Below are 23,504 nucleotides of genomic sequence, written 5' to 3'. Positions count from 1 at the left end.
CAAAAAATTAATCTTAAAAAAATAAAACCTCTTCAACTGCTAAAACCGTGTCTTTGTTCTGCCACCTGGGTCAAAAGAAAACTGCCGTAAACATAAAATACCTCCAGGATTATTGTATTACTAAACATGATTCTCAGGCTGTTCATTTGTAGTGCTTGGAGATACTGGTGTTCTTTAAAAGTGTAACTTAGGGGGGATTAAAAATATAGTTTTACAAAACTGCTCAGTTGCATTAAGACAGCTTTTTATTGGTTTCATGTTGTTTTGATTTGTTTCACATTCCCTCATTCCTCATTTTATAGCACTCCCAGGCACTCAGAGCCTCCTCAGACTTTTCTGGGCAGATGTTGAAATTTGGATGCTTTACATAAACAAACTGGGTCAAAAAGTGCAAACATGATGGCTTCCTTAAGGCATTTTTTGTTAACTGTGATGCTGCATCTCTGCCACAGAGCCCAATTTAATGAAGACCAGAGAGTTGATGCAATTAAGAGAAATTATGTCAATATAAACAATACATGGAAAATGTTAGTAAAAGAGTTGTTTTGATTTGGTAAACTCCACCCATGTAGTGCAAACAAATAATTCCACTTTTAATGAAGATTGTCTGCCTCTATTCTACATTTCAACCAGTAGGAGGCCCCCTTTCCCATCTTTCCTCCCCCAGCTGGGCTCCCATCCAGACCACAGTCACCACAGGCCTCTCTAATTCCCCCCTCACAGGACTAAGTGGAGCCAGCTCTGTTCAAGCCTCAAACTCCCCCCGGCTTTGTGTCAGGTCAAAACTCTATTATACAACGCAAGTCCAAGAGTTAGCGGCAGTGTTTCTGGAGCAATGTAAACTGTTAAAACACAGGCTGTGGATACTCTGTTTGAACCCGAGTGAAGACAAGGATAGCTATTAGAGTCATGACAGCTGACCAGCCCTGGAGAGAGAGCAGCTCTCACTCAGCAAAGTGTCATTTATGCTGTCAGAGCAGTGAGAACTCACAAACCAGACGCTGCAGACAGCCAAAGTGTCAATTTAAACTCCAGAATTAGCACTGTCAGACTATGGTTGCCTCCCAAATTGCAAAGATGCAGACAGATGTGTTTTTATGTTACGAAACAGCTCCTTTTATTTGACCATTTTCAACCAAACTTTTTACAGTGTTCATGTAGGTACTGAAATATGGACAGTGGTTTCACTGTGGTCAACATGTTTGCATATTTTTTTAATTGAACTGAGTTAGATATCAAATGTCATTTATTAAACTTACATTTACATTTTTTTAAAACCTTTTTTAGGGTATAACTCTTTTAGGATAATACAAGACTGATATCTCAGGTATGCACTGCAGAATACCTTTTTGAGAAGTGGACCCAGTACAAGGCATTAGAGGTGGCATTTTGGCCGTCAACATCTTGTTTTTTGCGGGACCATGTTTGGACGAGAGGGTGTGACTGGAGACGAGTGCGGGGTTAGCGAACGCTACGTTTTTAGCTAACACTTGTGCTAGCTGGTTATCGACATAATTCACTGTAATTGTAATTTTAAGTGGGATTTGGGCAAGAAAGAAACAGGCTTTAAACAAAATTTGTTTTTGAGTTAATGAACAGCCAAATTTTGTTACCTCATTCAGGGATAGACAGATACATAGATACATAGATAGATACATAGATAGTGACTTAACAGATTTAAAATCTTTGAGATTATCACTTTAACTCTAGCAATTGAGAAAATAAACTCATTAGGAAATTGTCTACAAAGGTAACAAGAAGTGATAATTTTGAAATTTCTGGTAGACTTTCATTCAATCAGACATCTTTTGCAAGCACTGGAGTCGCCCCCTGCTGGCCATCAGAGAGAATGAAGGTTTAAAGAATTTTTGCATAATCTTCACTTTTCAGACCCAAAGGCTGTTACATTCAATTATTTTAAGATCCAAGCAGTAAGAAGTTACCCCTGGTTAAACCCTCTAGACAGAGACAGACATTGAATTATATGAATGAAAACGGGGCAATAGGATCCCAGAAGAAGACATGGGAGAATCCTAAGGTATTAAATGACGGTCAGTGAACACAAAGATGAGAGACTGTGTATTGGCAGAGTGCCGCATAGAGCTCTAGTGGTGGTGCACATTCAGGCCCATCTCCACACTAATGACTTTTAGATAGACGTACTTTGTTGATCCTAAACTGGGAAACTGTGGGGGAAAAAACTGATGTTACAAAAAATTAACTCAAGACTGCTTCACTGAAGCCCCCCCCCATATTGTTCTCATCCACTCTGCACAACACACGGACGCAGAGTGAGACAGACTGAAGCAATACACTTTTTTCTCAAGGTCCTTTAAGATTCTGTGTGTGTGTGTGTGTGTGTGTGTGTGTGTGTGTGTGTGTGTGAGTCTGTGTGTGCAGAGGTAAGTGATTTTCTGCATGCACTGCTGTTAAATCCATGGATGCAGTCAATGGGAAACTATGTGTTTGGTTTTTACACACAGACGCACACACAGACGCACACACAGAGTGCTTTCACAGGGTTAGTGAGGGAGGGAAAAACTGCAAAGGAAATTAAAAGTGAGACTTCTGTCAGTGTTTGTTTCTCAATTCATCGTTTGTCCTTCTCATAATCTTTTTTTAGCATCGACAGAAGGTTTAAGTTGTTCATCTGCAGTATAATTAATCTGTCAAACACAACAGTGAACCAAAAATTATGCAGCCTAGTAAAGCTGAACACTTCCACTGAGACACAGAAAGCATCACAGGTTTTAGATCCCTTACTTGCCAAAATTACTTACTTCTGTCTTCTATGGCAAATACAGTATATCTATGGAGATCATGACAATAATAAAATATGATGTTAAACTTTTTATTTTTGTTAGATAAAAAGTAAAGAAGGTTCCTAGTTAGAATCCCTGTTTGACAGGGGGCTTTTGTGTGTGGAGTTTGTATTTTCTCCCTGTGCATGTGTGGGTTCTCTCCGTGTACTCCGTCTTCCTCCCATGGTCCAAAGACATGCTCGTCAGGTTGTCTGTCTTTATGTGTCAGCCCTGCGATTGACTGGCGATCAGTCCAGGGTGTACCCCGCCTCTCACCCAATGACAGCTGGGATAGGCTCCACGCCCACGTGCCCCTGAACAGGATAAGTGGTAAAAATAATGGATGGATAAAAAGTTTCATGTACCATCATAAACTTGGATATCCTTATCATTATTATCCTTGTTGTTATTAGCACTGTAGGAGCTGGGATGGTGTCAGTGCTGGAGTGTCTAAATTGCACAAATGAATGCAACTGGTTCTTTGAAAAAAGAGATAACCTTCAGCAGCTGGGAGATCAAAGGTTAGAGGGTCAATCCAGCTTACATATATTCACTGTTGCTCAAGCATACTTTAGCAGCTTGGATATAATAAAGGCCTGAAACTCCAGATGCAGAACAGTCCACCTTGTTATCACTGAGCGGGTTACCAGGCTTAGACACTGTAAGGTTTATGCAGTCTGTGGTATGTATGCATTACTTGACTGGCAGTACTAGAATGACGGTGATTCAGACAGCAGCAGCAGAGAGGAAACAGATCCAGATAATTTGAAAGAGAAAGCCAACAGAATGATTTAATAAAACAAGAATTTAACATCTGAGACGACATGAAAAAGTGTGAGTGTGTGAGCGAGACATAGAAAGAACCAGGGATGAGCGAGAGATGAAAGGAAGAGAGAGGAGGCAGAGAGAGAAAGAGGCAGAGAGAGCGAGAGAGTGTGTTTGTCACGCCGCCAACAAGTGCAGCTGGCATTCTTTACTTCCAGCACTTCATCAGTATACGGCAGAGAGAGAAGGAAAGCTGTTGAAGACAACTTCACCTTTATGTTTCATTAATCAGTAATCTGTCACATTTCCTGAGTCAGAACTAATTATGTGAGAAAGCAAGGATGAAACCTGACCGGCAAGAATTGGTGCATAAATTCTCTTGTGAATAAATACGGAAAAGATTATTCACTGACAGACAGAACTCATATTTTGTAATTTAAAGGTACTGAGTCATTGAGAAAAATATGTTTTTATTTACTTCTACTACTTTAAAATCAGAGACTATAAGATTTTCACAGAATGCGTATCTTGCATGCTCACTATTTGAAAGAATACAACAAGATTCATTTGAGCATATTTCCAATCTTTCTTCTGGTATAAATGTACAAAAAACAAAACAAAACAAAACACAATGGAGCAGAAACAGAAGCAGCTTTTGGGCCCTACCTGTTTTAGTTTTCTGCAATAATTGAGACTGTAATGTCAACAGTCTCAATGAGCATAACAAGCTATTACAAGCTAGCAGGCCGCTAGCAAGATTTACTTTCTCCCTGCTTCAAACTTTCACAAGTTCACTGAAGCTAACCCCTGCCCGCTGATGCCGTGTTTGAAAACCAAGCGTTCAACTATTGAATCATGTGAATGTGATCTAAACTTAGCCTGATATCACTCTCATGTCAATAACGCCATGAACAAAAGGCCAATAGCGCTCGCCCAAGGTATTTCTTTTACCAAATAGATTAGGCCGCACTCTGACAACTTTGTTTTATGAGAATTTATTAAAAAATGTACCTCTTCATTATCTAATAATTCTTCAGACAGACACGCTGTATGAAGGTTAGCGGTCATGTTGGGAGAAAATTGCTTCTATTAAAATTTTAAGAGGAAAATTTCACTGTAATACTAAAACCTTAAGGGACCTATTGGAAGGATATAATGAGGATGTTTAAACAGCATGGTGAGGTTATGATTTTGTTTTGGACTTTGAAGTATCCTTATGTGATGTTCTGGAAAAGCCTGGATGCTATGTGGAGCAGAAAGCAGAACACTGTGGCATGTAAACACTTTATCCAGGTTTCTGCTGGTATGCTCTGTTGTAGAGCACAGTGACATAGATGGTGAGAAATCAAGACTATCTACTGCACACAGAAACCTGGATGCTGTAAAGATTATGTATGACGGTATATAAAAGAAGAGCTTTCTCATGATTCATGCAAACATCATGTCCCATATGAGTTCAAAACCATGGTGAGGTTTAAAGCTAGGATGAGCATTTAAAGGCACTCAAAGTCAAAATAAACATTTTTGGGGGGATTGGCCAGTTAGAAGTACAACCTTTATCCTAATTCCTGGAATGTTTGAATCTGTATTTGTCAAAACTACAAAGAGGATAATGAATAATGAATCGTTAAACTTTATCTACAGTACAAAGCTAGCATGCCTACCAAAACTAGCCTTCAGCTTTCCACCTCCATCATGTGACTCTAGTCTTGCAGGTCATAGCAGTCCACTGAGGGGCCCATTACAAATACTGCCACTCTGATAAGCTGAGCTTGTTTTTCTTTTACCATAAGTAGTTTATTTGGCGTTGCTTCTTTGCCTCATTTAGAGGGATTAAAAGATGAAAAAAGACATATAGTAGTGGAGTACATAATTTTCACTTAACAACAGGTAACAGAGAGAAAAGGCCGCTGTGATGCATTCAGCCTTCAAATTTGTCCTTCGAAGGATGCAGCCCCTGACTTGGGACACAGCTGATAAGTCATGCATGCATCCATCAGTCCTTACCTTAAAGAAGCTCCCGCTCCTGTCTGTGAGGCCGCGGGGGGGAGTCCCTGGCGGTGATCTGGTGGCCATGTTGTCTCGACTACGACAAGACTGGTTAACTCTCACGTCTGGGTGTGTGTTTACGTCTGGGGAGGCGTCTCCACGGGCCGAAGCTCTGTGGGTCGAAAAAAACACACTTTAACTGTGGTGCAACCAGAGGAAATTCCTGCTTCGGCCACAGTCAGTATGAGAGAAGTGCTGGTCGAATGGAATGCTTTCATTGTGACTCTCTGTCTGTCTCTCCCCCCTCTCTTCTTGCTTTCACCTCTTCTTCTCCTTTCATTTCCCCTTTCTCTTCTCCCCCCATCCCCTGCTCCTTCATGTCAAATAATTGCCTCAATCTTTTTCATCTCATTCCAATCCGCTTATTTTTGGCCTGAACCGCTGTCCCCTTATTACCTGTCTCTCCTGTTTCCTCCCTCACTCACATTTTCACTCTCCTTTTCCCCTTTATTTTGTTCGCATGTCCTCATACATACATAATTAATTTTCCATCTTGGAGGGCCTCTGTTCCAGCACAGCTGCCCTTCTTACCCGCCCATAACAGCAGAAAGTTTAAAGCCTTTAGTTGTTCAGTGAGACACTTGGCTAAATAAAAGTCTAACTCAGATTTGTTTCTCTTTTGTTGTCTTCATCTCTGTCGGTGGACCATTTTTGTCCCTTGTTTGTTCAAAGTTCCTTCAAACCAGGAAGATGCTCGGTTTGTCCACACATGCACTTTTATCTCACACAGGAAGGAAGCTATCTGCCCCCCTCCATCGCAGGCTGAGGGGGTGGATATAAACAAAAGGGAACGCTGATAATTATGGAGAGTCCAGAGGGTCTGGTCAGGATAGCACACTTCCAGATAACTGAATGTGAAACTGACCGTTTCTAAACATTCAAAAAGGAAACCAGTTAAACTCTGAAGTTTGTTTAATTGGGCACGGTAAAGAACATGAATGTGTCGTGTCTGCTACATTGCAGACATTGCAAGGGTGCCACTGTCATTGTGTTTAAGTTGTACTTTTGAGAAATTCAGCTATAAATCTTATAAATCTTAACACTTGCTTTTTTGCTTTGCTTTTTGCAACACAAGACACAATACCATATGTGAATGACAAAAAAGGGACTTAAGAACTTGTGTGCTAGAAAGCTGAATACATTAAATACATCCCACCTTAGCTCTACATAGCTTTAAGACAATTTTAGCTCTCTGTTTTGATTATCTATGCTGCTACTTGAATAGATAGTGGCTATTAAGTGTTGAATGTGTTTAGATTAACCTCAGTCAAGCAGCAGGTGGTTGTTTTCAACATAAAGATCTCCACTGCGCACTTCCTGCCCAACAACAACAGCAGACAAAGAGGATAATGTTGTTTTTCCCACCAGACTCAGCTTTGACCTTCTTCATTATGCCTTTGCATTGCCTGCATTACATTAACTGATCACTAGCAAGTAAATTGACGTCCATGTTACTGTTTCTTGGCAGCGATGTTCTCACAACTTCTCCACTTAAAGGCCGTGCATATCATACACATGACCTCCTAGGTTGTTACCACAAGCTATTTGAAAGCAGCATTTCAAAAGGAGAGTCATTTTTGAACAGAGGAACAGCGGCCAAGTAATCCGAATGTTTCTCTGTATTTACTTGATGTGAAACTGTTTGTAAATACACCCACTATTTCAACAGTCATGTCAACAATCGGTTCTACTGCCCGACAAGTGGCCACAAAATCATTAAACACTCATTTAAATAGGCAACAACCTCTGTTGAAGGCCTTAACAATGAACAGTAGAAATAAAAGGTTTAGTCAATTAACAATAAGGAGACCAGCAGAAAGTCATTAATCTAGCCACGATCCCAAACAGTCTGTTTCGAGCTTGTCAAATAAGGATTATCACTGCTTTTGTTACTTGAATAAGTAAAGGTTTTATTCAGTTGGTGTAACAAAATAAGCAATTTGAAACACTTATGATGACAACTTTTACATATAACAGATTATAGTTAGCTGCAGCCCAAACAAACAAAAATTAAATTCACTGAGGTCAAATGAGGTCAAATGAATGCCTACTTTGCCACATCTCTGGTGACCTGTTCAGAGACTGGACCTTTACCCAGATGTCTCAAATTAGAAGTGATAGTCTGGCTGGTTTCATTTCCACAGACACCCAAATGTGGAAGAAACAACAGGATGACCTTCACATTAAAGTTCCTGCTGAGGAAATTTCCTGGAAATCTGTTATTGATGATTCTTTGCGTTTCTCCGCTGTTTACTCTGTAGAGGACCTGAAACTGGTGACAGTGCCAACGAAAACTGTTTCCACATGTATAAACCTCTGACCCTCAAATGAACCACAGAGCATGCTGGGTATTGTATGTATCAGGACAGCTCTTATTTTCAAGTCTACTTGCCAAACCAACTGTGGGAATGTCCAGAATCATCCAACCCCCCACCAAAACACTCGAATCAAACTCTCAACTAGAGTTACAAATGTTTCCTCGGTGCACACGGACCCCAGTGTGTCTCCGTGTGTAGTCTATGTGTGTGTTGGTGTGTTAGAGGCTCAGCTGCAAGCTAACAAAGACACATCTGAGCGTGTGCCCCCCCTCATGAAACAGCAGTTAAACCCCCTGCTTCTGCAGCACAGAGACACAGTGTTTGTAAGGTAAACACACATGCATGAACGTACTAATACATAAAAGTGGTATGAGTGACCATATGAGAGATTAACAGACACAGTAAAACATCAAGACTTCATAAAGACAGTTCATAAGAGCCTCCTCTTTCGTACATACACAGACGTCATTGTGTTTTGCATAGTAAAAATAAAAAAGGGGAAACAGCAGGACTCCATTAAAGTCTGTGGTATTTTTGTTTTAACGCCCACTCTGTTGAGGACTCTAATTTTCTCTCAGTAGGTGTCATGCTAGAAGCTGTGTTGTCTTTTATCATTGCTAATGAATAGTTTCAGTTTTTATGGTAGTGAAAAGACGTGTGTAATGTGAGGGGCACTTCAGGCAGCGATCAGTTGATATGATTAATTTCTTTTTTAAATTTTTCTCATAAATACAACCTAGAAATAGTAAATGAAAAACAAAGCTAGCTAACGCAAGCGTATCAATTGAAAAAGCTAGTTTTAGTTGTAATTTCCCTAAGTCTTGTTTTAATAGCCTTTGTTACACTGCCAGTTCAAGTCCGAATTATTACTAAGGTAAAATCCTCCTAGCACCAAGTCTGTCCTTAGCACACCTACTTTTACAAACCGTTATATGAAGATATGTTGCTGCTATACTCTTAATATGAGGCTACATACAGCAGCTGGTTAGCTTAGCTTAGCTTTGCACAAAGAAAGGGAACAGGGGGAAGCAGATAGCATGGTTCTGTCCAACAAAAACAGCCAGTGCAACTCTAAAGCTCACTAGTTTACATGTATCTTGTTACTTTAATCCATTCAAAAAAACTCCACACGAAGGAGTCTTCCAGTAACCTGACAAAAACTCAGAACAGCTGTCAGTTTTGTTAAACCACATCCTGGGTTTTCTTTGCAAGCAAATAGCCAATTGCAGTTACTTCCTAAAGTTTTGTGCTGACCAAAAAGTGTTTACTGTAAACCTTCTCAGAGAACCACATTAGCTGTTTCCCTTTGATTTCAGTCTTTACACTAAGTTCAGCTAAAATAAGCTAAGCTAATGCCTTAAGGCTCCAGCTCTTTTCTTAGCACACAGACATGAGAAAGGCATCAATCTTCTCATCATATACTCGTTCAGAAAGCAAACAAGCAGATTTCTAAAATTAAACAATTCGTTTGATGTGTCTTCAAACACACAAAGAAACGTTTATTAGTCTCTGGCAATATCAGGCAATATGTAATCTGTTAGCCAACATTATGATAAAAAGTGTCCCCCCCCACTCTCTTCATGATGAAACAGCTTCTCATATGTTGACCATTGATGGCACAACATAATAACAATCAGCAATCAATCCGCAGTTGGCAACACATAATAGTTTACATTGCTGCTATAAAACACTGATTTATTTATGCTGCAATGTTTGCTGTCTCAGAGGGAAAGTGACTAGCGTGTGCAACAAAGACAGATTGTCTAATTTCCTAGGAAACTGAAAATGCACAAATTAACCCAGAAATATTCAATAAATATTGATCTGCTATAGACTGATCGTAAAAATGTCTGATGTTTTTAAACCTATGCCTGGCATTGTTCCAATAGGCCTATATTGCTTCAGCCTGCAGTGTCATCACACCACTTTCTTCAAAGACACCACACTCCATTAACAACGAGAATTACCGCCTTGCGGTTGTATGCCTCCGCCAACTAGTCAAGTTGAAGCTACATTTCTGTCTGTGTAGACTCTAGATGTTGGAGTTATTGAACAAAAGGTATTAAGTGTATGTTTTGGCAAAATGAAAGTTAATATTATAGCGACATGTATGATTCCAGTGACACATGATGCAATTTTCATCACCTTAACTTCAATTAGCAAGATCAAAGAGCCTGTGGTGGATTATCAAGGGGACAGGAGGCCCCCTGTCCTGATAGTCATCCAGTGAGTGAAAAGGGTCGATTCACACAAGTACCTTGGGGTCTAAATCAGTGACAATATGAAGCATTATGCTGTTATGTCATAGTGAAGTTGACCTTTCCTCTTCTGGGTATAAAATGTCATCACTTCATCATTTCAAACCTATTAGAATTTTGTGTGAAATTTTGTCATAATTAGTTTATGAATTCTTGAGTTATGGCCACAAAAGTGTTTTGTGAGGTCACAGTGACCTTGACATTTGACCTTTGACCACCAAAATCTACTCAGTTCGTCCTTGAGTCCAAGTAGACGTACCAAGTAGTTTGTGCCAAATTTTCAGGAATTCCTTCAAGGCATTCCTGAGATATCATGTTCACAAGAATGGGATGGACGTGAGAACACCATGACCTTGACCTTTGACCACCAAAATGTAATCGGTTCATCCTAGAGTCCAAGTGGACAATTGTGCCAAATTTGAAGAAATTCCCTGAAGGCGTTTCTGAGATATCGTGTTCACAAGAATGGGACGTACGGTCATCAACCCCATCAGGAAGACTTGTTACATAAAAACACTGAGCCTATTGAGAAAGTTGCCTTTAAAGACAGCATGATCAGCCATGTTTGTAACTGTTCCCCAACAGTCTCTCTATCCCACCTTATAAAAACATTTCTAACAAACGTTGATTGTATTTGTTTAAACTGTAAAGACAACATGAGGCACTGCTTCATGTTTCAGCTGTGAGATCCAGTGAAGAGTGTTATCCTCCATGCTGCTGTCCGGGCAGCAGAGCACGAGGAGGGGGCTGCAGCAGCTGCATAAACCCACTGCTGATAAAAACTCCCACACGTGGGTCTTGTTATTGCCCTAAGACAAACCAGATTATGCTTTGCTTTGTGTGTGTGTGTGTGTGTGTGTGTGTGTGTGTGTGTGTGTTTGTGTGTGCGCGCACAGAACAGAGGGAGAGATTTACAATATATATATAAAGTAATTCTTCTGTTTTAATTTATTAAAAATGAAACTATAAAAGCTAGAACTTTTACCCTAAATATTCTTTGTTTGCCTTATCACATTGTACGTTTGCTGATGACTTAATTATGTTTTGTTAGACTCTCAAAAACTAAAACACAAAGTTTACAGTTGCAGAGTTTAAGTATAGTAATGGAGTGGAAGCTAAGGGCCTGTGTCCACTAACAGCGTTTTTGGCACTGGCAGGGCCTATTTAGCTAATCCTTTCGCTTTTTCAAGGGCACAATTTCCAGGTGTAGAGCTGCTGCTAATACAGGACTCGATTCCTTTCCATTGTTTTTATGTTTTCTTTAAAATTACTTGAATAAAAGCAAATATTAAACATACAGAGCAATTTAAAACAAACTTAACGGTCACTAGCAAGGATAGCCGAAGTACTGTCAGACAACTTTTGTAACAAGCAACAGTAATCGCCGGTGAGAAGCGCTCTGAAATTGAGGTTTGGGCACCGCAGTGGACACAGGCCCTACACACACATGGTATAGTTTTGGATCCTTGTGTTCTGTTATGCATTTATTGAGCATTATTATTAAAATCACGTAAGATGTATTTAATGCGAAATCTCCAACCTAATTACAGTTTTTCTTGATTGCTTTGATGCAGCAGTCAACTCAAACTCCACATTTTCAAAACAGTTAACACACAGGCCGAAACAGTGCCACTCATGGTCAAAATGACACATTTTGTTTGCAGAAGGCTCTAACCGTGCCAAAGCATTTATAATATGCAACAAAAGCAAATTTTGCCTTCAAACAACACAACTTGCAAACAAGTGTATGAGCTCTTCCAATCAACCGTTACACAGTGGACAATAAAATACAAAATACAGCACTCAGTGCGAATCAGTGCACCATTGCTTATCATTGTAGCCTATTACTGTACGTAGCTGTCATGCCAGTGCCATTTGTTGTCAAATTTGCCTTCTTGCAAAGAATTGGATCCAGAATCAGAAATGCTTTGATGCAAATGTTATTGATTCCATTGATTCTTTTTTTCAAACTGTGGCTGAAAACTGAAACACTGTAAATATTACACAAAATACATGTAAACCAAAATAAAATCTATTAGAGGATAAGAAATTAAGAAAATAAAAATAAAATCTATTACAGTAAAGTATACAAATCTATTACTGTAGAGTATAAGAAATAGCCACTATTGATACTCAGTCTCATCTGCCTTAGACCTCTTCCATCCATGTTGGCAAAGAACAACACAGACGCTGCACCTTTGAAGGCCTGCAGACTGATTGCTAATTGAAGATTTGTGTGAAGGAGTGTCAAACAGGTGCTTCACTGATATCATACTGATGTAGGTAGTTTCTAATAGTTAGGAACAGATGGTTTCTGTTTGGTTACCATAGTTAAAACAATGGAGTTTGGACTGCTTGAATGACATCCGTGTTAACTGTTCTGCAAAAGGGTGGGGAAAATGTGTCAATCCAATGAGAAAGGGTTAACACATTTGCAAGAGGTGTCTTGTGCTCTGCTGAGACAGTGATGGTGAAAACTGAGTGGATCCCAGTTTCTTTAAGCAGGTCAAAGCAATCAAGAAAAACTGTAATGATAATGATTTTATGACACACTACATTTAAGTTTAAGTCATATTCGAGGGATGTGAAACACTTAAAAATACAACAAGAACTGACTTCACTAAAGGCAAAAATACCAGAATACCAGAATAAAAAGTTAAAGGAGTGTGTGTGTGTGTGTGTGTGTGTGTGTGTGTGTGTGTGTGTGTGTGTGTGTGTGTGTGTGCAGCCGCAGAGCAGAATTTGGGTCAGCAGTTCTCTGTAAGCTCAGCTGAACCGAGTGGCCCATGTTGTGTTGGTTAGAGAGGAAGGTCTTTGGTTTTTAATAATAAAAAGGAATCTGATCACTCACAGCTTTTTCACTCTGGTATAAAAGGTTTGGATTACTTTTTATTTTTTCCATGAAGTGTTTACAGATCTTCTGTCAGTCAAACACCAGTCTAACCCACAGCCTGACCTCTAATCACAGCTTTCACAGTCTTTCAATAACAACATGCAAAAGCTCAAAAATAACCATCAAACAAATCAAACTTCACTTTAAGAGTGAAACTGGACTCAGTCATGGTGAGAAACTCAGTCTCCAGCAACGCCCAGCCACAACTTTCCACACTAAAGGTCAGCCGAGAAAAGTCTGGGCTGTTTCCTCCGGGCTACTCCCCTTTAAATTGGTACCAGGAGCACTGGATCAAAACCAACATCGAGGTCCAACAGTGGTGGGTCTACTTCTTAAAACTTAAAAGCAAGAGAGAGAGGAGAGAAGATGGAGCACAGAGGGTGGGAACCTAAACAGAAAAATATCCTAATTACCCTTTGAGTCATGGAGGAGATATGGAAGACAAGCGCAGAGTAAGCAAACACAGGAAAGAGGATTTAAATGACTTCATCTTAAGTCTGGCTGTAACCAAGGCTGAGTTACCAACAAGGCCAAGTAACCGACTGTCTCAGGACGCGTAAATCCCCAGGTTCACTCTGTGGCATTTAGATTGTCAACAAACTGAGTATCAACAGTTATTAAGTCTTAAAGGAAGAGTTCAGCATTTTGTGATACAGGTTTTTGCTTTCTTGCCGAGAATTAGACAGGAAGATTAATACCACTCTTACATGTGGTAGGTTGTTCAGTTAATGTTTATACCTCTGGAAATGTAGTGCAGTCATATAATTCATATCCCATGTAATTTGAGCCTTTTTGCAGGTCTGAGGCGGATGAAGGTGATGCAGTAGAAACACAGATATAATCGGCTACAGGAAGTGGTCAAGAGCCATGTATAGGTCAAATAAAGCAGGACTTTTACCAAGGGTTCGGGTCCCATGTCAAATTAAAAGTAGCCTAATTTAGATGCGCGATATTATCGGCATGTTATCGGTATCTGCAGATAATGGCTTGAAAAAGACGTATCGGCATTGGCAGATGTGTAAATTTTCTGCCGATATTTTTTGTAGATATTTTCTGCTGATAAAACAACGCTTTAATTCTGCCTAAATGCTCGATGATTCCCTAAAAAAAAAGAAAAAGAAAAGGTTACAAACAAATACATTTGGCATTTTGTACATAACCTAAGTTTAAGTAGTTTTCTTATATTACCGAGTAAATGTGTACATTTTAAAAAGTACTGTATTGTTATTTCTGCATCTCCCGAATTTCCCCCCTGGGGATCAATAAAGGATTATCTTATCTTATCTGCCAGTGGGCCACTACAATAAGAGTGGGCATGATATCAATTCTACTACAGGGTAGACTTGATGTCTCTGCAATTAGGTGGAAAAAACATGTGCCTAATATATCAGTATCGAAATCGGCAATCGGTATAAAAATCCATTATCGTGCATCCCTAGTCTAATTATTCATTTATTATTTAAACCAATATGATTTTTTCCCAAACCAAACACCATTTCAAGTAGGGCTGCATGATAAAACATTAAACCATCGCAATTGCGATGTGCACATGTGCAATAGTCACATCGCAGGACATGTGATGTGAGGCAACTTAACTACGTCAAGCTGCTACTTTATTGTTGCTTGGTGCAAAAGGAGTACTCGCCATTTTCTCGTTTTCCATCACTTATCTACAACAAAGGGTGCCTGTAAACTGTAAACATGCACGTGACGCTGCTGCCATCGCAGATCATGTCCGTGGGATGATCGAGGCAGGCTTTTAGTTTTGCATGGCAGCTTTTCAGTGTGTGTATTGCCATTATGAGCGGCACCTCGTCCCGGTGCTCATTAATGCTGTGGCCACATACGGACCACGGACAGTTCACAGAGCGGACGTGCTGCAGAGTGTTTACTTACAGCGGCTAAACCTACAGCGCACACACAGCGTGAGGTTGTGTGTGCTCTCAGGAAGTTGAAGACTGAGCTTTCGTTTCCAAAAGTGACTATCACCAAGCTGATCACACAGATATGGTAGATGACATACCGTATAAATAACAAAACTGCAGCCCACAAGTCTGTGAAACGTGTCGCTCCATCTTTCTCTCTCTGCTTTTCATGCAGTCGTCAGAGTCACTGAACCAAGTGTGATAAAAGTAGGAGTGGGGGTTTTGTTTTGTTAGAAGACAATAGACTTTAAAATTCCAAATAATAAAAAGTTTGATTGTTAATTATAGTATATATAGTATACTGTATATATAAATGTATATTATATATGTATATATAAAAGCACACATCATTTATCTGGTATAATATCCTGTATTTTTTTTAAATATTGCAGAACAAAAACTTATCTCAGTGTCACTTTTTCCTAATATCGTGCAGCCCTAATTTCAAGTTTAAGCTGTTTTGGAAAGAAGATAAATGGAACCTTAAAAGGCATATCAGGAGTTAGAAATGAAGAAAACAGACTTTCACAACAGAGGCCAAAGGTCACCTTAAAACAGACACTAAACAGAAGCTACCTTGTGTTTCTGACTGAAACATAGAGGGGGGAATGCATAAGGTCAATGCACCAAAAATTGTCAGTAAAATGTCATAAGATATTGTACGAACCATTGTATGAGGATATGTTGCAGCTGTAATCTTAATATGAAGTATATACATACAGCAGCTGGTTAGCTTAGCTTAGCACAAAGAAAGGGAACGGGGGGAAACCGAAAAGTGCTGTCCAACAAAAACAGCCACTTGCAGCTCTAAAGTTCACTGATGAACACGTATCTTGTTAGTTCAATCCATGCAAAAAACTTGGAAAACAAGTTTTGGGTTTTTTTTGGATGATGATGATGATGAAATGTTTTTCATCCAGATGGAGGAGTTTTCAAGGAACCTGAAAATACCAATTCTAGTTGGTTTCTGAAACATATCATGCAGTTAGTGTACAGAGTGTGGGTCAATAGCAGCTCAATTTTTGGCCTCTAGGCCTCCTATATGGTTAATCCATCCGACCCTGCCTACAACCAACCCTCACCTTACATGCTGATAGGTGAATCGACTGGAGAAAAAACATATTTCCTCATCAAACTATTATTGTTAATAATGTTTGAAGTAGACAAAAAGCTCACCATCATAATCTAAAGTTGTGCATAAAGCACATGTACAGCAGACATTCAGTGTTAACATCCCCCACAGGGACCGTTTAATCTCACACAGGTAACTTGAGTGTCTGCTTCCTTGTCCAGCCAAGATGACCTCATTTTTCATACACCTGTGGAGTTCTCATCAACCTTGACTTGTTGAGAGACACAGTTGGATGGGAGTTTACTTTAAAGATCTAAAATCCGAGAAGTTACAGAAACGTTTGTGCATAAAATCAGAAAAGACTCTCCTGGAGCTCCACAACAGAGACCATCTTCTCCAGGTCACTGTGTACAGAAACATTATCATAACAACCCAAATCAAGTACTGACAAGCTGCAAATTATTTTTCATTAAAATACCTTTCCACTGATTCATTTCCCCCTAGCAGTATGTAACCAGGGCTCTGCCAAAACCCCTTGGTTTTGCAGTGAAGCTGATCTGTCTCACAGATTCCAAAGAAGCTTAAATAAGGAAATTGGCTCCTTCATTACACTGATAAACATCAGCTAATTGGTCCTTTAGAAAAAAATACAAACACAAGAAGTGAGCTGCAGAAGAGTGTGATATGTGTTGTATTTAGTCAGGTTCAGACAGGTCTTTATGTTCCTGATGGAAAAAATATCACAAACAGGAATGAAAGGTGAGGGGGAGAAGCTGGAACATGTTGCCACTACATTCCTTCATACCATGTGTAATAAGTAAGGGACTGTATGGGAATTACTTGGCTAAACTGTAAATGAGAAGAGGAGGGCTGTGACGGTACTGAATTTTTCTAACCGTGGTAAAACACTAATGCCCCCTCGCGCCGCCCCAGTCGGCTGCCGGATTATGTTCTGTTTTTTCACTACAGTGCATCACCCAGATGGTAAAACATCATCAACATAATTGGTTGGCAACACATAACCGCGGTATTGTGGTGATGGTTACCGTCACAGCCATAGAGAAGAGATTAACTCCACTAGTAAGTCAGTTAGCTAATTTAGAGCTACTAGCCAGGCCGATGCCAACTGAGTTAGCCCAAAACATCCATCCATCCCTCCATTTTCGTCTGCGTGTCCGGGGCCTAGTTGCAGTGGCAGTAGGCTAAGCAAGTTGACCCAGATGTCCCCATCCCCAGCCACGTTTTCCAGCTCCTCCTGGGCGATCCCGAGGCATTCCCAGGCCAGGTGGGCTATATAATCCCTCCAGCGAGCTCTGGGTCTGCCCCGGGGTCTCCTCCCAGTTGGACGTGGCCGGAAAACCTCTAAAGGGAGGCGCCCAGGAGGCATCCTTACCAGATGCTTGAACCACCTCGACTGGCTCCTTTCGATGTGAAGGAGTCGCGGCTCTACTCCGAGCTCCCTACAGATGTTTGAGCTCCTTACCCTATCTCTAAGGCTGAGCCCAGACACTCTTCAGAGGTAGCTCATTTCGGTCGCTTTTATCGCGACCTCATTCTTTCGCTCACTACCCAAAGCTCATGACCACAGGTGAGGGTTGGAACGTAGATCGACTGGTAGATTGAAAGCTTTGCCTTCAGGCTCAGCTCCCTCTTCACCATGATGGTCCGGTACAATGCCTGCATTACTGCTGATGTTCCACCGATACATCTGTCAATCTCACGATCCATTTCACCCTCACTCATGAACAAGACTAAAAACAGAAGTCTCCAAACTACAGTTCAGAGGACTGAAACTGGAACGGTGACAAAAGCCTAAGTATCAGTGAAAGTATCATTTTCATGTTCAACTCTTTTTGGTGCTAAGCCAGATGTTGTTCAGTCTCCTTATTGGTTCTTTTGACACATTCTGAATCATTACTGTTTTCGCGGTAAGCATTGTCGTTAACAAGCAGCTAGCTTTGTGTGTGCTTATAAAATCTTTATTCTTAAGGCTCCTTATAACAGTTTTTTTATTTCTCTGTTACATGGCACAATGCTTATTATTCAAATGTAGCGTACAATTGAAACCACAATTGATTTTTAGGTGAGACGTCCTTATAAGTGGATAAATTACATGTGAAACTGACCCTACCGGCAGCCACTGTATGTAGTACAATTACTATTGATAAGTATCTCATACAACTCCACTTCAAACAAAACGAACTATCCCTTTAAAATGTTTGTTGAAACATTCTTTTACAATCCTAAAACTCTAACCATTTTCTGATGCTCCCCTTTGAAAATAAGCTAATGTCATGAAAGTGTGACAACAAGACGGCTAATGGCCTGAACTAACAACAACTGGACAACCAGGAAAATCTTTAGTCCAGGGCAGCCCTAATTTTAGTCTTATCCTATTTAATGACTTTGTTATTCCAGTCAACCAGAAACCACAGAGAGACAGTCTGCTCCCATTGAATTCATTCAGTGACAGTAATAACTGTTTATAAAGGAAGTCTTTACAGAAAAAATGATTTGCAGTAAAAAGGGACACAAGGTTTTTTTACAGTCCCTAAAATCATATGAAACTACAGTACAAGGCCTGGAGGCAGTATATTAAGGTATAGTAAAGTAAGTAAAGCAGTATATTTTAAATGTGTAATGTAAAACCATCCACATGTGCCTTTACTTTAAGCTTTATAATATCAGTTAATCCTTGAGGTATTTGGGCCAAATAAGAAGCACAGGCGTCTACTTGACCTGACTGAACTACAAAAATGTGGGACAACTTAATGCAAGTTCACCTACGCCTCTGCACACTGCAAGATGGACACCATCACTTATCTTAATAAAAACACTCACCAAAAAGTGGGTCACTTAACTGCATCATTCAAAATGCAGAATAATGCTCACAGCTCAAGATTTCAGCTACTTAACTCCCCAGACAAATAAAAGCCTACTAAATAATAACTCTGCAAAGCCATGCTCCCCTTTTAACGCTATCTGTTATTAAAATCATATAGTTTACTCAAATAAATAGGTTAGAATGGGCTACAACTAATACTGCTAAGCTACTTTCAACTTGTTGTTATATTACAGTGCTTTCCAAAGTAGCTGCAAAGTAAATTATAGACTATTAACGCAGTTTCAGTCCACTTCTGACTGTAACTCTCTGCACTACAGAAACCTTTCATACGGGACCATAGAGGGAAATGTTCTTCCATTAACTCAGTATGTCTACAAATATTCGACATTTCCTGCCATAAAAGTTGGAGACTTGCTGATTAAAAGCAGAAATGATGGTGTAGAGGGAACCGCGAGTCTACTGCTGCAGAAAGAAAACAGTGCTCACCTTACAGGCGGTTCCTGTTAGTTCTGTGATTCACTCCGGAGTTGCCCATGGGGGGGAAAAGTCATTTCAGTTTCACTGTCTTATCGCCGTTTTCTTTTGTTTTCGGGTGACACCGAGGGTCCTCAATGTCCCCGAACTCGGTCGGTTACATGGTTTGGTGTCGGGCAGAGATTTGGATCTCAGCACGGAGGTGAGAGAGACCCGGAGGAGGAGGAGGAGGAGGAGAGCTAACAGTAATATGACGCCTCCTCCTCATTGGCTGATGTGGTAGACCTAATGGCCTAATTTTTTCCCCTATACTTTTTACGTTACAATGATGAAATGAAACGTTTTAATAAGCTCGTTAATGTTGTATCAATATTTATCAGTTATTTCCTTCCATAGAGACCATAAGGTTGGTAGAATCACTAACTATGGGTTAAATCGTGGCTTTTAAAGTTTGATGACTACTATAGAGGTGTTACACATTTAGGCTACTGTGTATTAAATATAGGCTGTATGTTAATATTAAATACATAAGAATAAGCAAGTAAACTGATGTTTGTTGATATTAAACTAAAAGAAAAATATTGTCTCTTAGGGCTCAAGTAAAAATAGGGCTAAAATAAGACATTCAATCATTTCTTACATCCATAAAGTTTAAAATTCATTCATGATAACAAATTAGTAGACTTTGTCCACAGGGGGCGCCAAAATCATCACAAACCGAAAGTTCCTCACAGGAGCTTTAATTCACTATAACTATGGTGGTAATTGGAATGGTTATTAATGGAAAAAAAAAACAGGCTTCAGATCAGATGTACTTACCAAAAAGTGAACAGCCGACTCTCTCTGTGATATTAAGTTCCGGTGTTTTTGCTTTGATAACTAATCTATCTACCATAATTCTCAAATTTAACATCACGCTGTAATGAAGAATACCTAAAAGTTTTTGCAACCAGTGGAGTATGTTTGGAAACCAAAGGCACAGATCACTTTTTTGGTACAATCTATGGTATAAACCCTTTAATCAGAAACTGATTACTGAATATGAATGCTATAATAAAGCTCATTAACCTTGTGTACTTTTTACCAAGTACCTTGATTCTCAGAATATTGAGGCAAAATCAGCTTAAAATGATCACTGCTACCACACACTGAATACATATTTAATTGTGTAGATACAGGATTACGTCTCTTAAATTAAAGGAAAATATGCAGAGTACATTTCATGTATCTTACTTTTTTATTTATATGAATATTTGCTGTACAATTAAACAGCAAGTTTATGAAGAAGTCATCAGTCAGTGAACGGCTCATAAACGATTTGTGTATGTAAATCAGTTTATTGCAAGAAGACCACTGGAAACAAGGCTCACGGCTCTGCCCAGAGGTCCTCATCAACAAAAATGAGGATTTACAAACAATTCAAAAGACATGAGCATAAAACGACATTAATTAGCTGAAAACTAACTGTTGTAGGCCTACATTCTAAATACTGTAGATATCTCAAATATTACTGCTCATCGATCGGAAGTTATCCAACATCTGTGTTTATTATAGCATATCCCTCTGATATGTACAGCATAATCAAGACAGTGCCTTTTCGATCTTGGAAATTCATTAAAATTACACACAAAAGAATCTGAATGATGAAAGAGGCATGCAAACCGACCAGTATTTGTCCCTATTTAGCCTACCTGAAAATATACCCAAACCCCCTCTGAAGATGTAACACAGCTCTACAGCATCCTCTTGTGGCTGCAGGAGGAGCAGCAACCCTTAGGACAGAGGATGCTTTTAATTAATTAGCAACCCTTAAACATGAGAATTCTCCTTCAAGATAAAAATATACTGAAATAAAAATACATATCTTCCACATTTTAGTTTGAACACATGCTGAAACAGAGTGGCAATACTGTTGACAAAGGTGTTTTTTTTGGCTCAAATACAAGCAGGAGATGGGCCACAAGCATTGCTTTTGAAGCCTCAAATACAAGGGATGGCACAAGAGTTCAAGCACTGTGTTTGAGAAACAACATGTTGTGAAAGTTCAAAGGGTGGAGTGCCATCTAGAATGCAGTTTTGACACCTTTATAATCTGAAAGTGAATCTTTTACATCCAGAATTCATCACTAATTCAACATGCGAGGGGATCAGCGACAGCGTCTCACCCATGTGTGTTCGGACCGGTGATAAAGATAGCATTTTCAGTCCGTCTCACAGAAAGATCACAACATCTGCACGGCGACTCACCTCGCCGTGCATCATCGCCAAAACAGCTGTGTTTGTACTGTTATACAAATGTTGCAATATCTTTCCAAACTATACAAAACTTATAAATTATAAAGTTCTATTCTTAAATATAAACAACATCAAGTCAGTTTCCAGTACTTCGATTATATATTAGGTACAGTACTTTGTACAGCTCCGTCGTCTTTAAAATACACTGTACATGATCCAAAGGGCTGAAACTGGTGGTTAGACATGATCTTTGAATAAATTAATTCATAAATAAATCATGATTATGTCTTCCCAGTAACAGTGGACTCCTTGGTTCCCCTCGAGACTGCGACACACACGCACATGCACACACACTCACACTCACACACACACTGTGCACTCTCAAGTCCAAACCTAAGACTCTTACTACTAAAATACTTTTGGCTTAAAGAAGTAACAATGTTATCCTCAACTCAGAAACTAATAAAACTAATTATTTATTATCATACAGGAGTTCTAGCGCCTATAGAGGGAACTTAGATTCAGTAGTTACATGTGTAGAGAACCTGTACAGGCTTTGCAATGATCGAATAATATCTCTAACCAATAAAGTGACAGTGCTGGATGTCAGGTCCAGGGAAATCCCTTTCCTATGTGCCGTTTATGACAGAAAAATTAAGCCCACATCTATCAGATATGTCTGAAGACAAGCAGAAAAACAACAAGAATAGACTCTATGTGAATAGTGTTAAATATCTCTGTCAGTGCAAAGCTAGAGTGGACTTGTTGTTAGTACAGCATGCTATGTTGGTTGGTACTGAGCATGGAAGACGAGTTGAAAACACGTTTGTATATGTGCGTTACTGACCAAAACACTAGAGTTATGGGATCATTCAGCTTTGCAAGACTGATCCAGTTGTGCATAAGAGAATCCCACATATCAGCTAATATAAGTTCTTATATAATCCACAAATATATACAGAGAAAGCCAGTTTTTTACTTAAAAATACCTTAATCGTGTGCTTATATCCAAACTTGTACAAAGAGTAACAAACAATCCAGCTGAAAATCGCTGTTAGCGCGGGATCTCTCTCTCTCCTTCCGCCAGTCAGTCACTCAGTCAGTTACAGTAGCAGCTTCGTCACCAACAGTCGCCTAACTGTTGGTGTTAATACAGTTAAGTTCACTCCCGGCCAACTTCTCGCTTCATCGGACGATTGGCAGCAAACCTCTGCTGCTGGGACTTTCTTTTCACGCCTTCTGTCTCGTCCCCAAAACCTTCTGCTGTCCTTTCTCTCATGTGTATTGCACCAAAGATAAATCATATAGAGCTCTATTTTTCTATTTGAAAAAATAAAAAGGTAGGACTTGGTTCTGAGGCGCCGAGGAAACTGGAAGCCAGGTGAGGTTTCCTCTATTCACCAGAGAAGGAAGAAGGAGAAGAAGAAGAGGAGGTGGAGGAGGGAGGTCAGTGGATGTCTCGGCACATAGGAAGGTTGACGAATATGAAGACGTTGAACTCGATGAGGATGGAGAAGCAAAGAAAGATGGCGTACAGGATGATGCAGGCCAAGCCCAGTCTCCAGTCCAGAGTCCATTTGTTCAAATGGACACCGAGAACCTGCAGGCAAGAGAGAGGGGATTAGTAACGCCCTCACCGCAGTGCTAAACGAACAGAATCGGGTGAAGGAGTGGTGACCTTGCGGATGTCAGGCCATGAGAAATTTGCAGCATTGTATTTAAACAACACTAAAATTGGGGCAGGTACACCTGAGCACTTGGTATGATTTTAGATGATTTGTTTATAAGGGTGTTTAAAAAAGGTCTCTAATGGCAATATTTTCTTGTCTTTTCTTGTGTTGCAGTTTAGATCCACTTCAAATGTCTCCT

General features: G+C 39.8%; 2 protein-coding genes across 3 annotated transcripts in view; both read right to left on the bottom strand.

Annotated features, from left to right (window-relative positions):
- The window catches only part of LOC138604862 (ras and Rab interactor 2-like), a 43,759-nt gene extending 24,174 nt beyond the window's left edge, over positions 1-19,585 (bottom strand). For both annotated transcript variants that reach the window (XM_069676888.1, XM_069676889.1), the window contains exons 1-2: positions 19,413-19,585; positions 5,574-5,727 (exon numbers count right to left, since the gene is read on the bottom strand). In XM_069676888.1, the coding sequence (XP_069532989.1) occupies positions 5,574-5,642 (69 nt within the window). In that variant the 5' untranslated portion in view covers positions 5,643-5,727; positions 19,413-19,585. The remainder of the gene's footprint in view (positions 1-5,573; positions 5,728-19,412) is intronic.
- Positions 19,586-20,698: 1,113 nt separating this feature from the next.
- The window catches only part of LOC138604888 (sodium/potassium/calcium exchanger 3-like), a 63,556-nt gene continuing 60,750 nt past the window's right edge, over positions 20,699-23,504 (bottom strand). The window contains exon 17 of the mRNA XM_069676923.1: positions 20,699-23,235. Coding sequence (XP_069533024.1) covers positions 23,083-23,235 — 153 coding nt within the window. The 3' untranslated portion in view covers positions 20,699-23,082. The remainder of the gene's footprint in view (positions 23,236-23,504) is intronic.

Source organism: Semicossyphus pulcher, unplaced genomic scaffold (assembly GCF_022749685.1).
Source record: "Semicossyphus pulcher isolate SPU_LCO1_2020_fin unplaced genomic scaffold, fSemPul1.0.p SCAF_27, whole genome shotgun sequence".
Classification (NCBI taxonomy): domain Eukaryota; kingdom Metazoa; phylum Chordata; class Actinopteri; order Labriformes; family Labridae; genus Semicossyphus; species Semicossyphus pulcher.
Note: the sequence above shows the minus strand (reverse complement) of the source record. Positions and strands in the feature narration are given on the sequence as shown.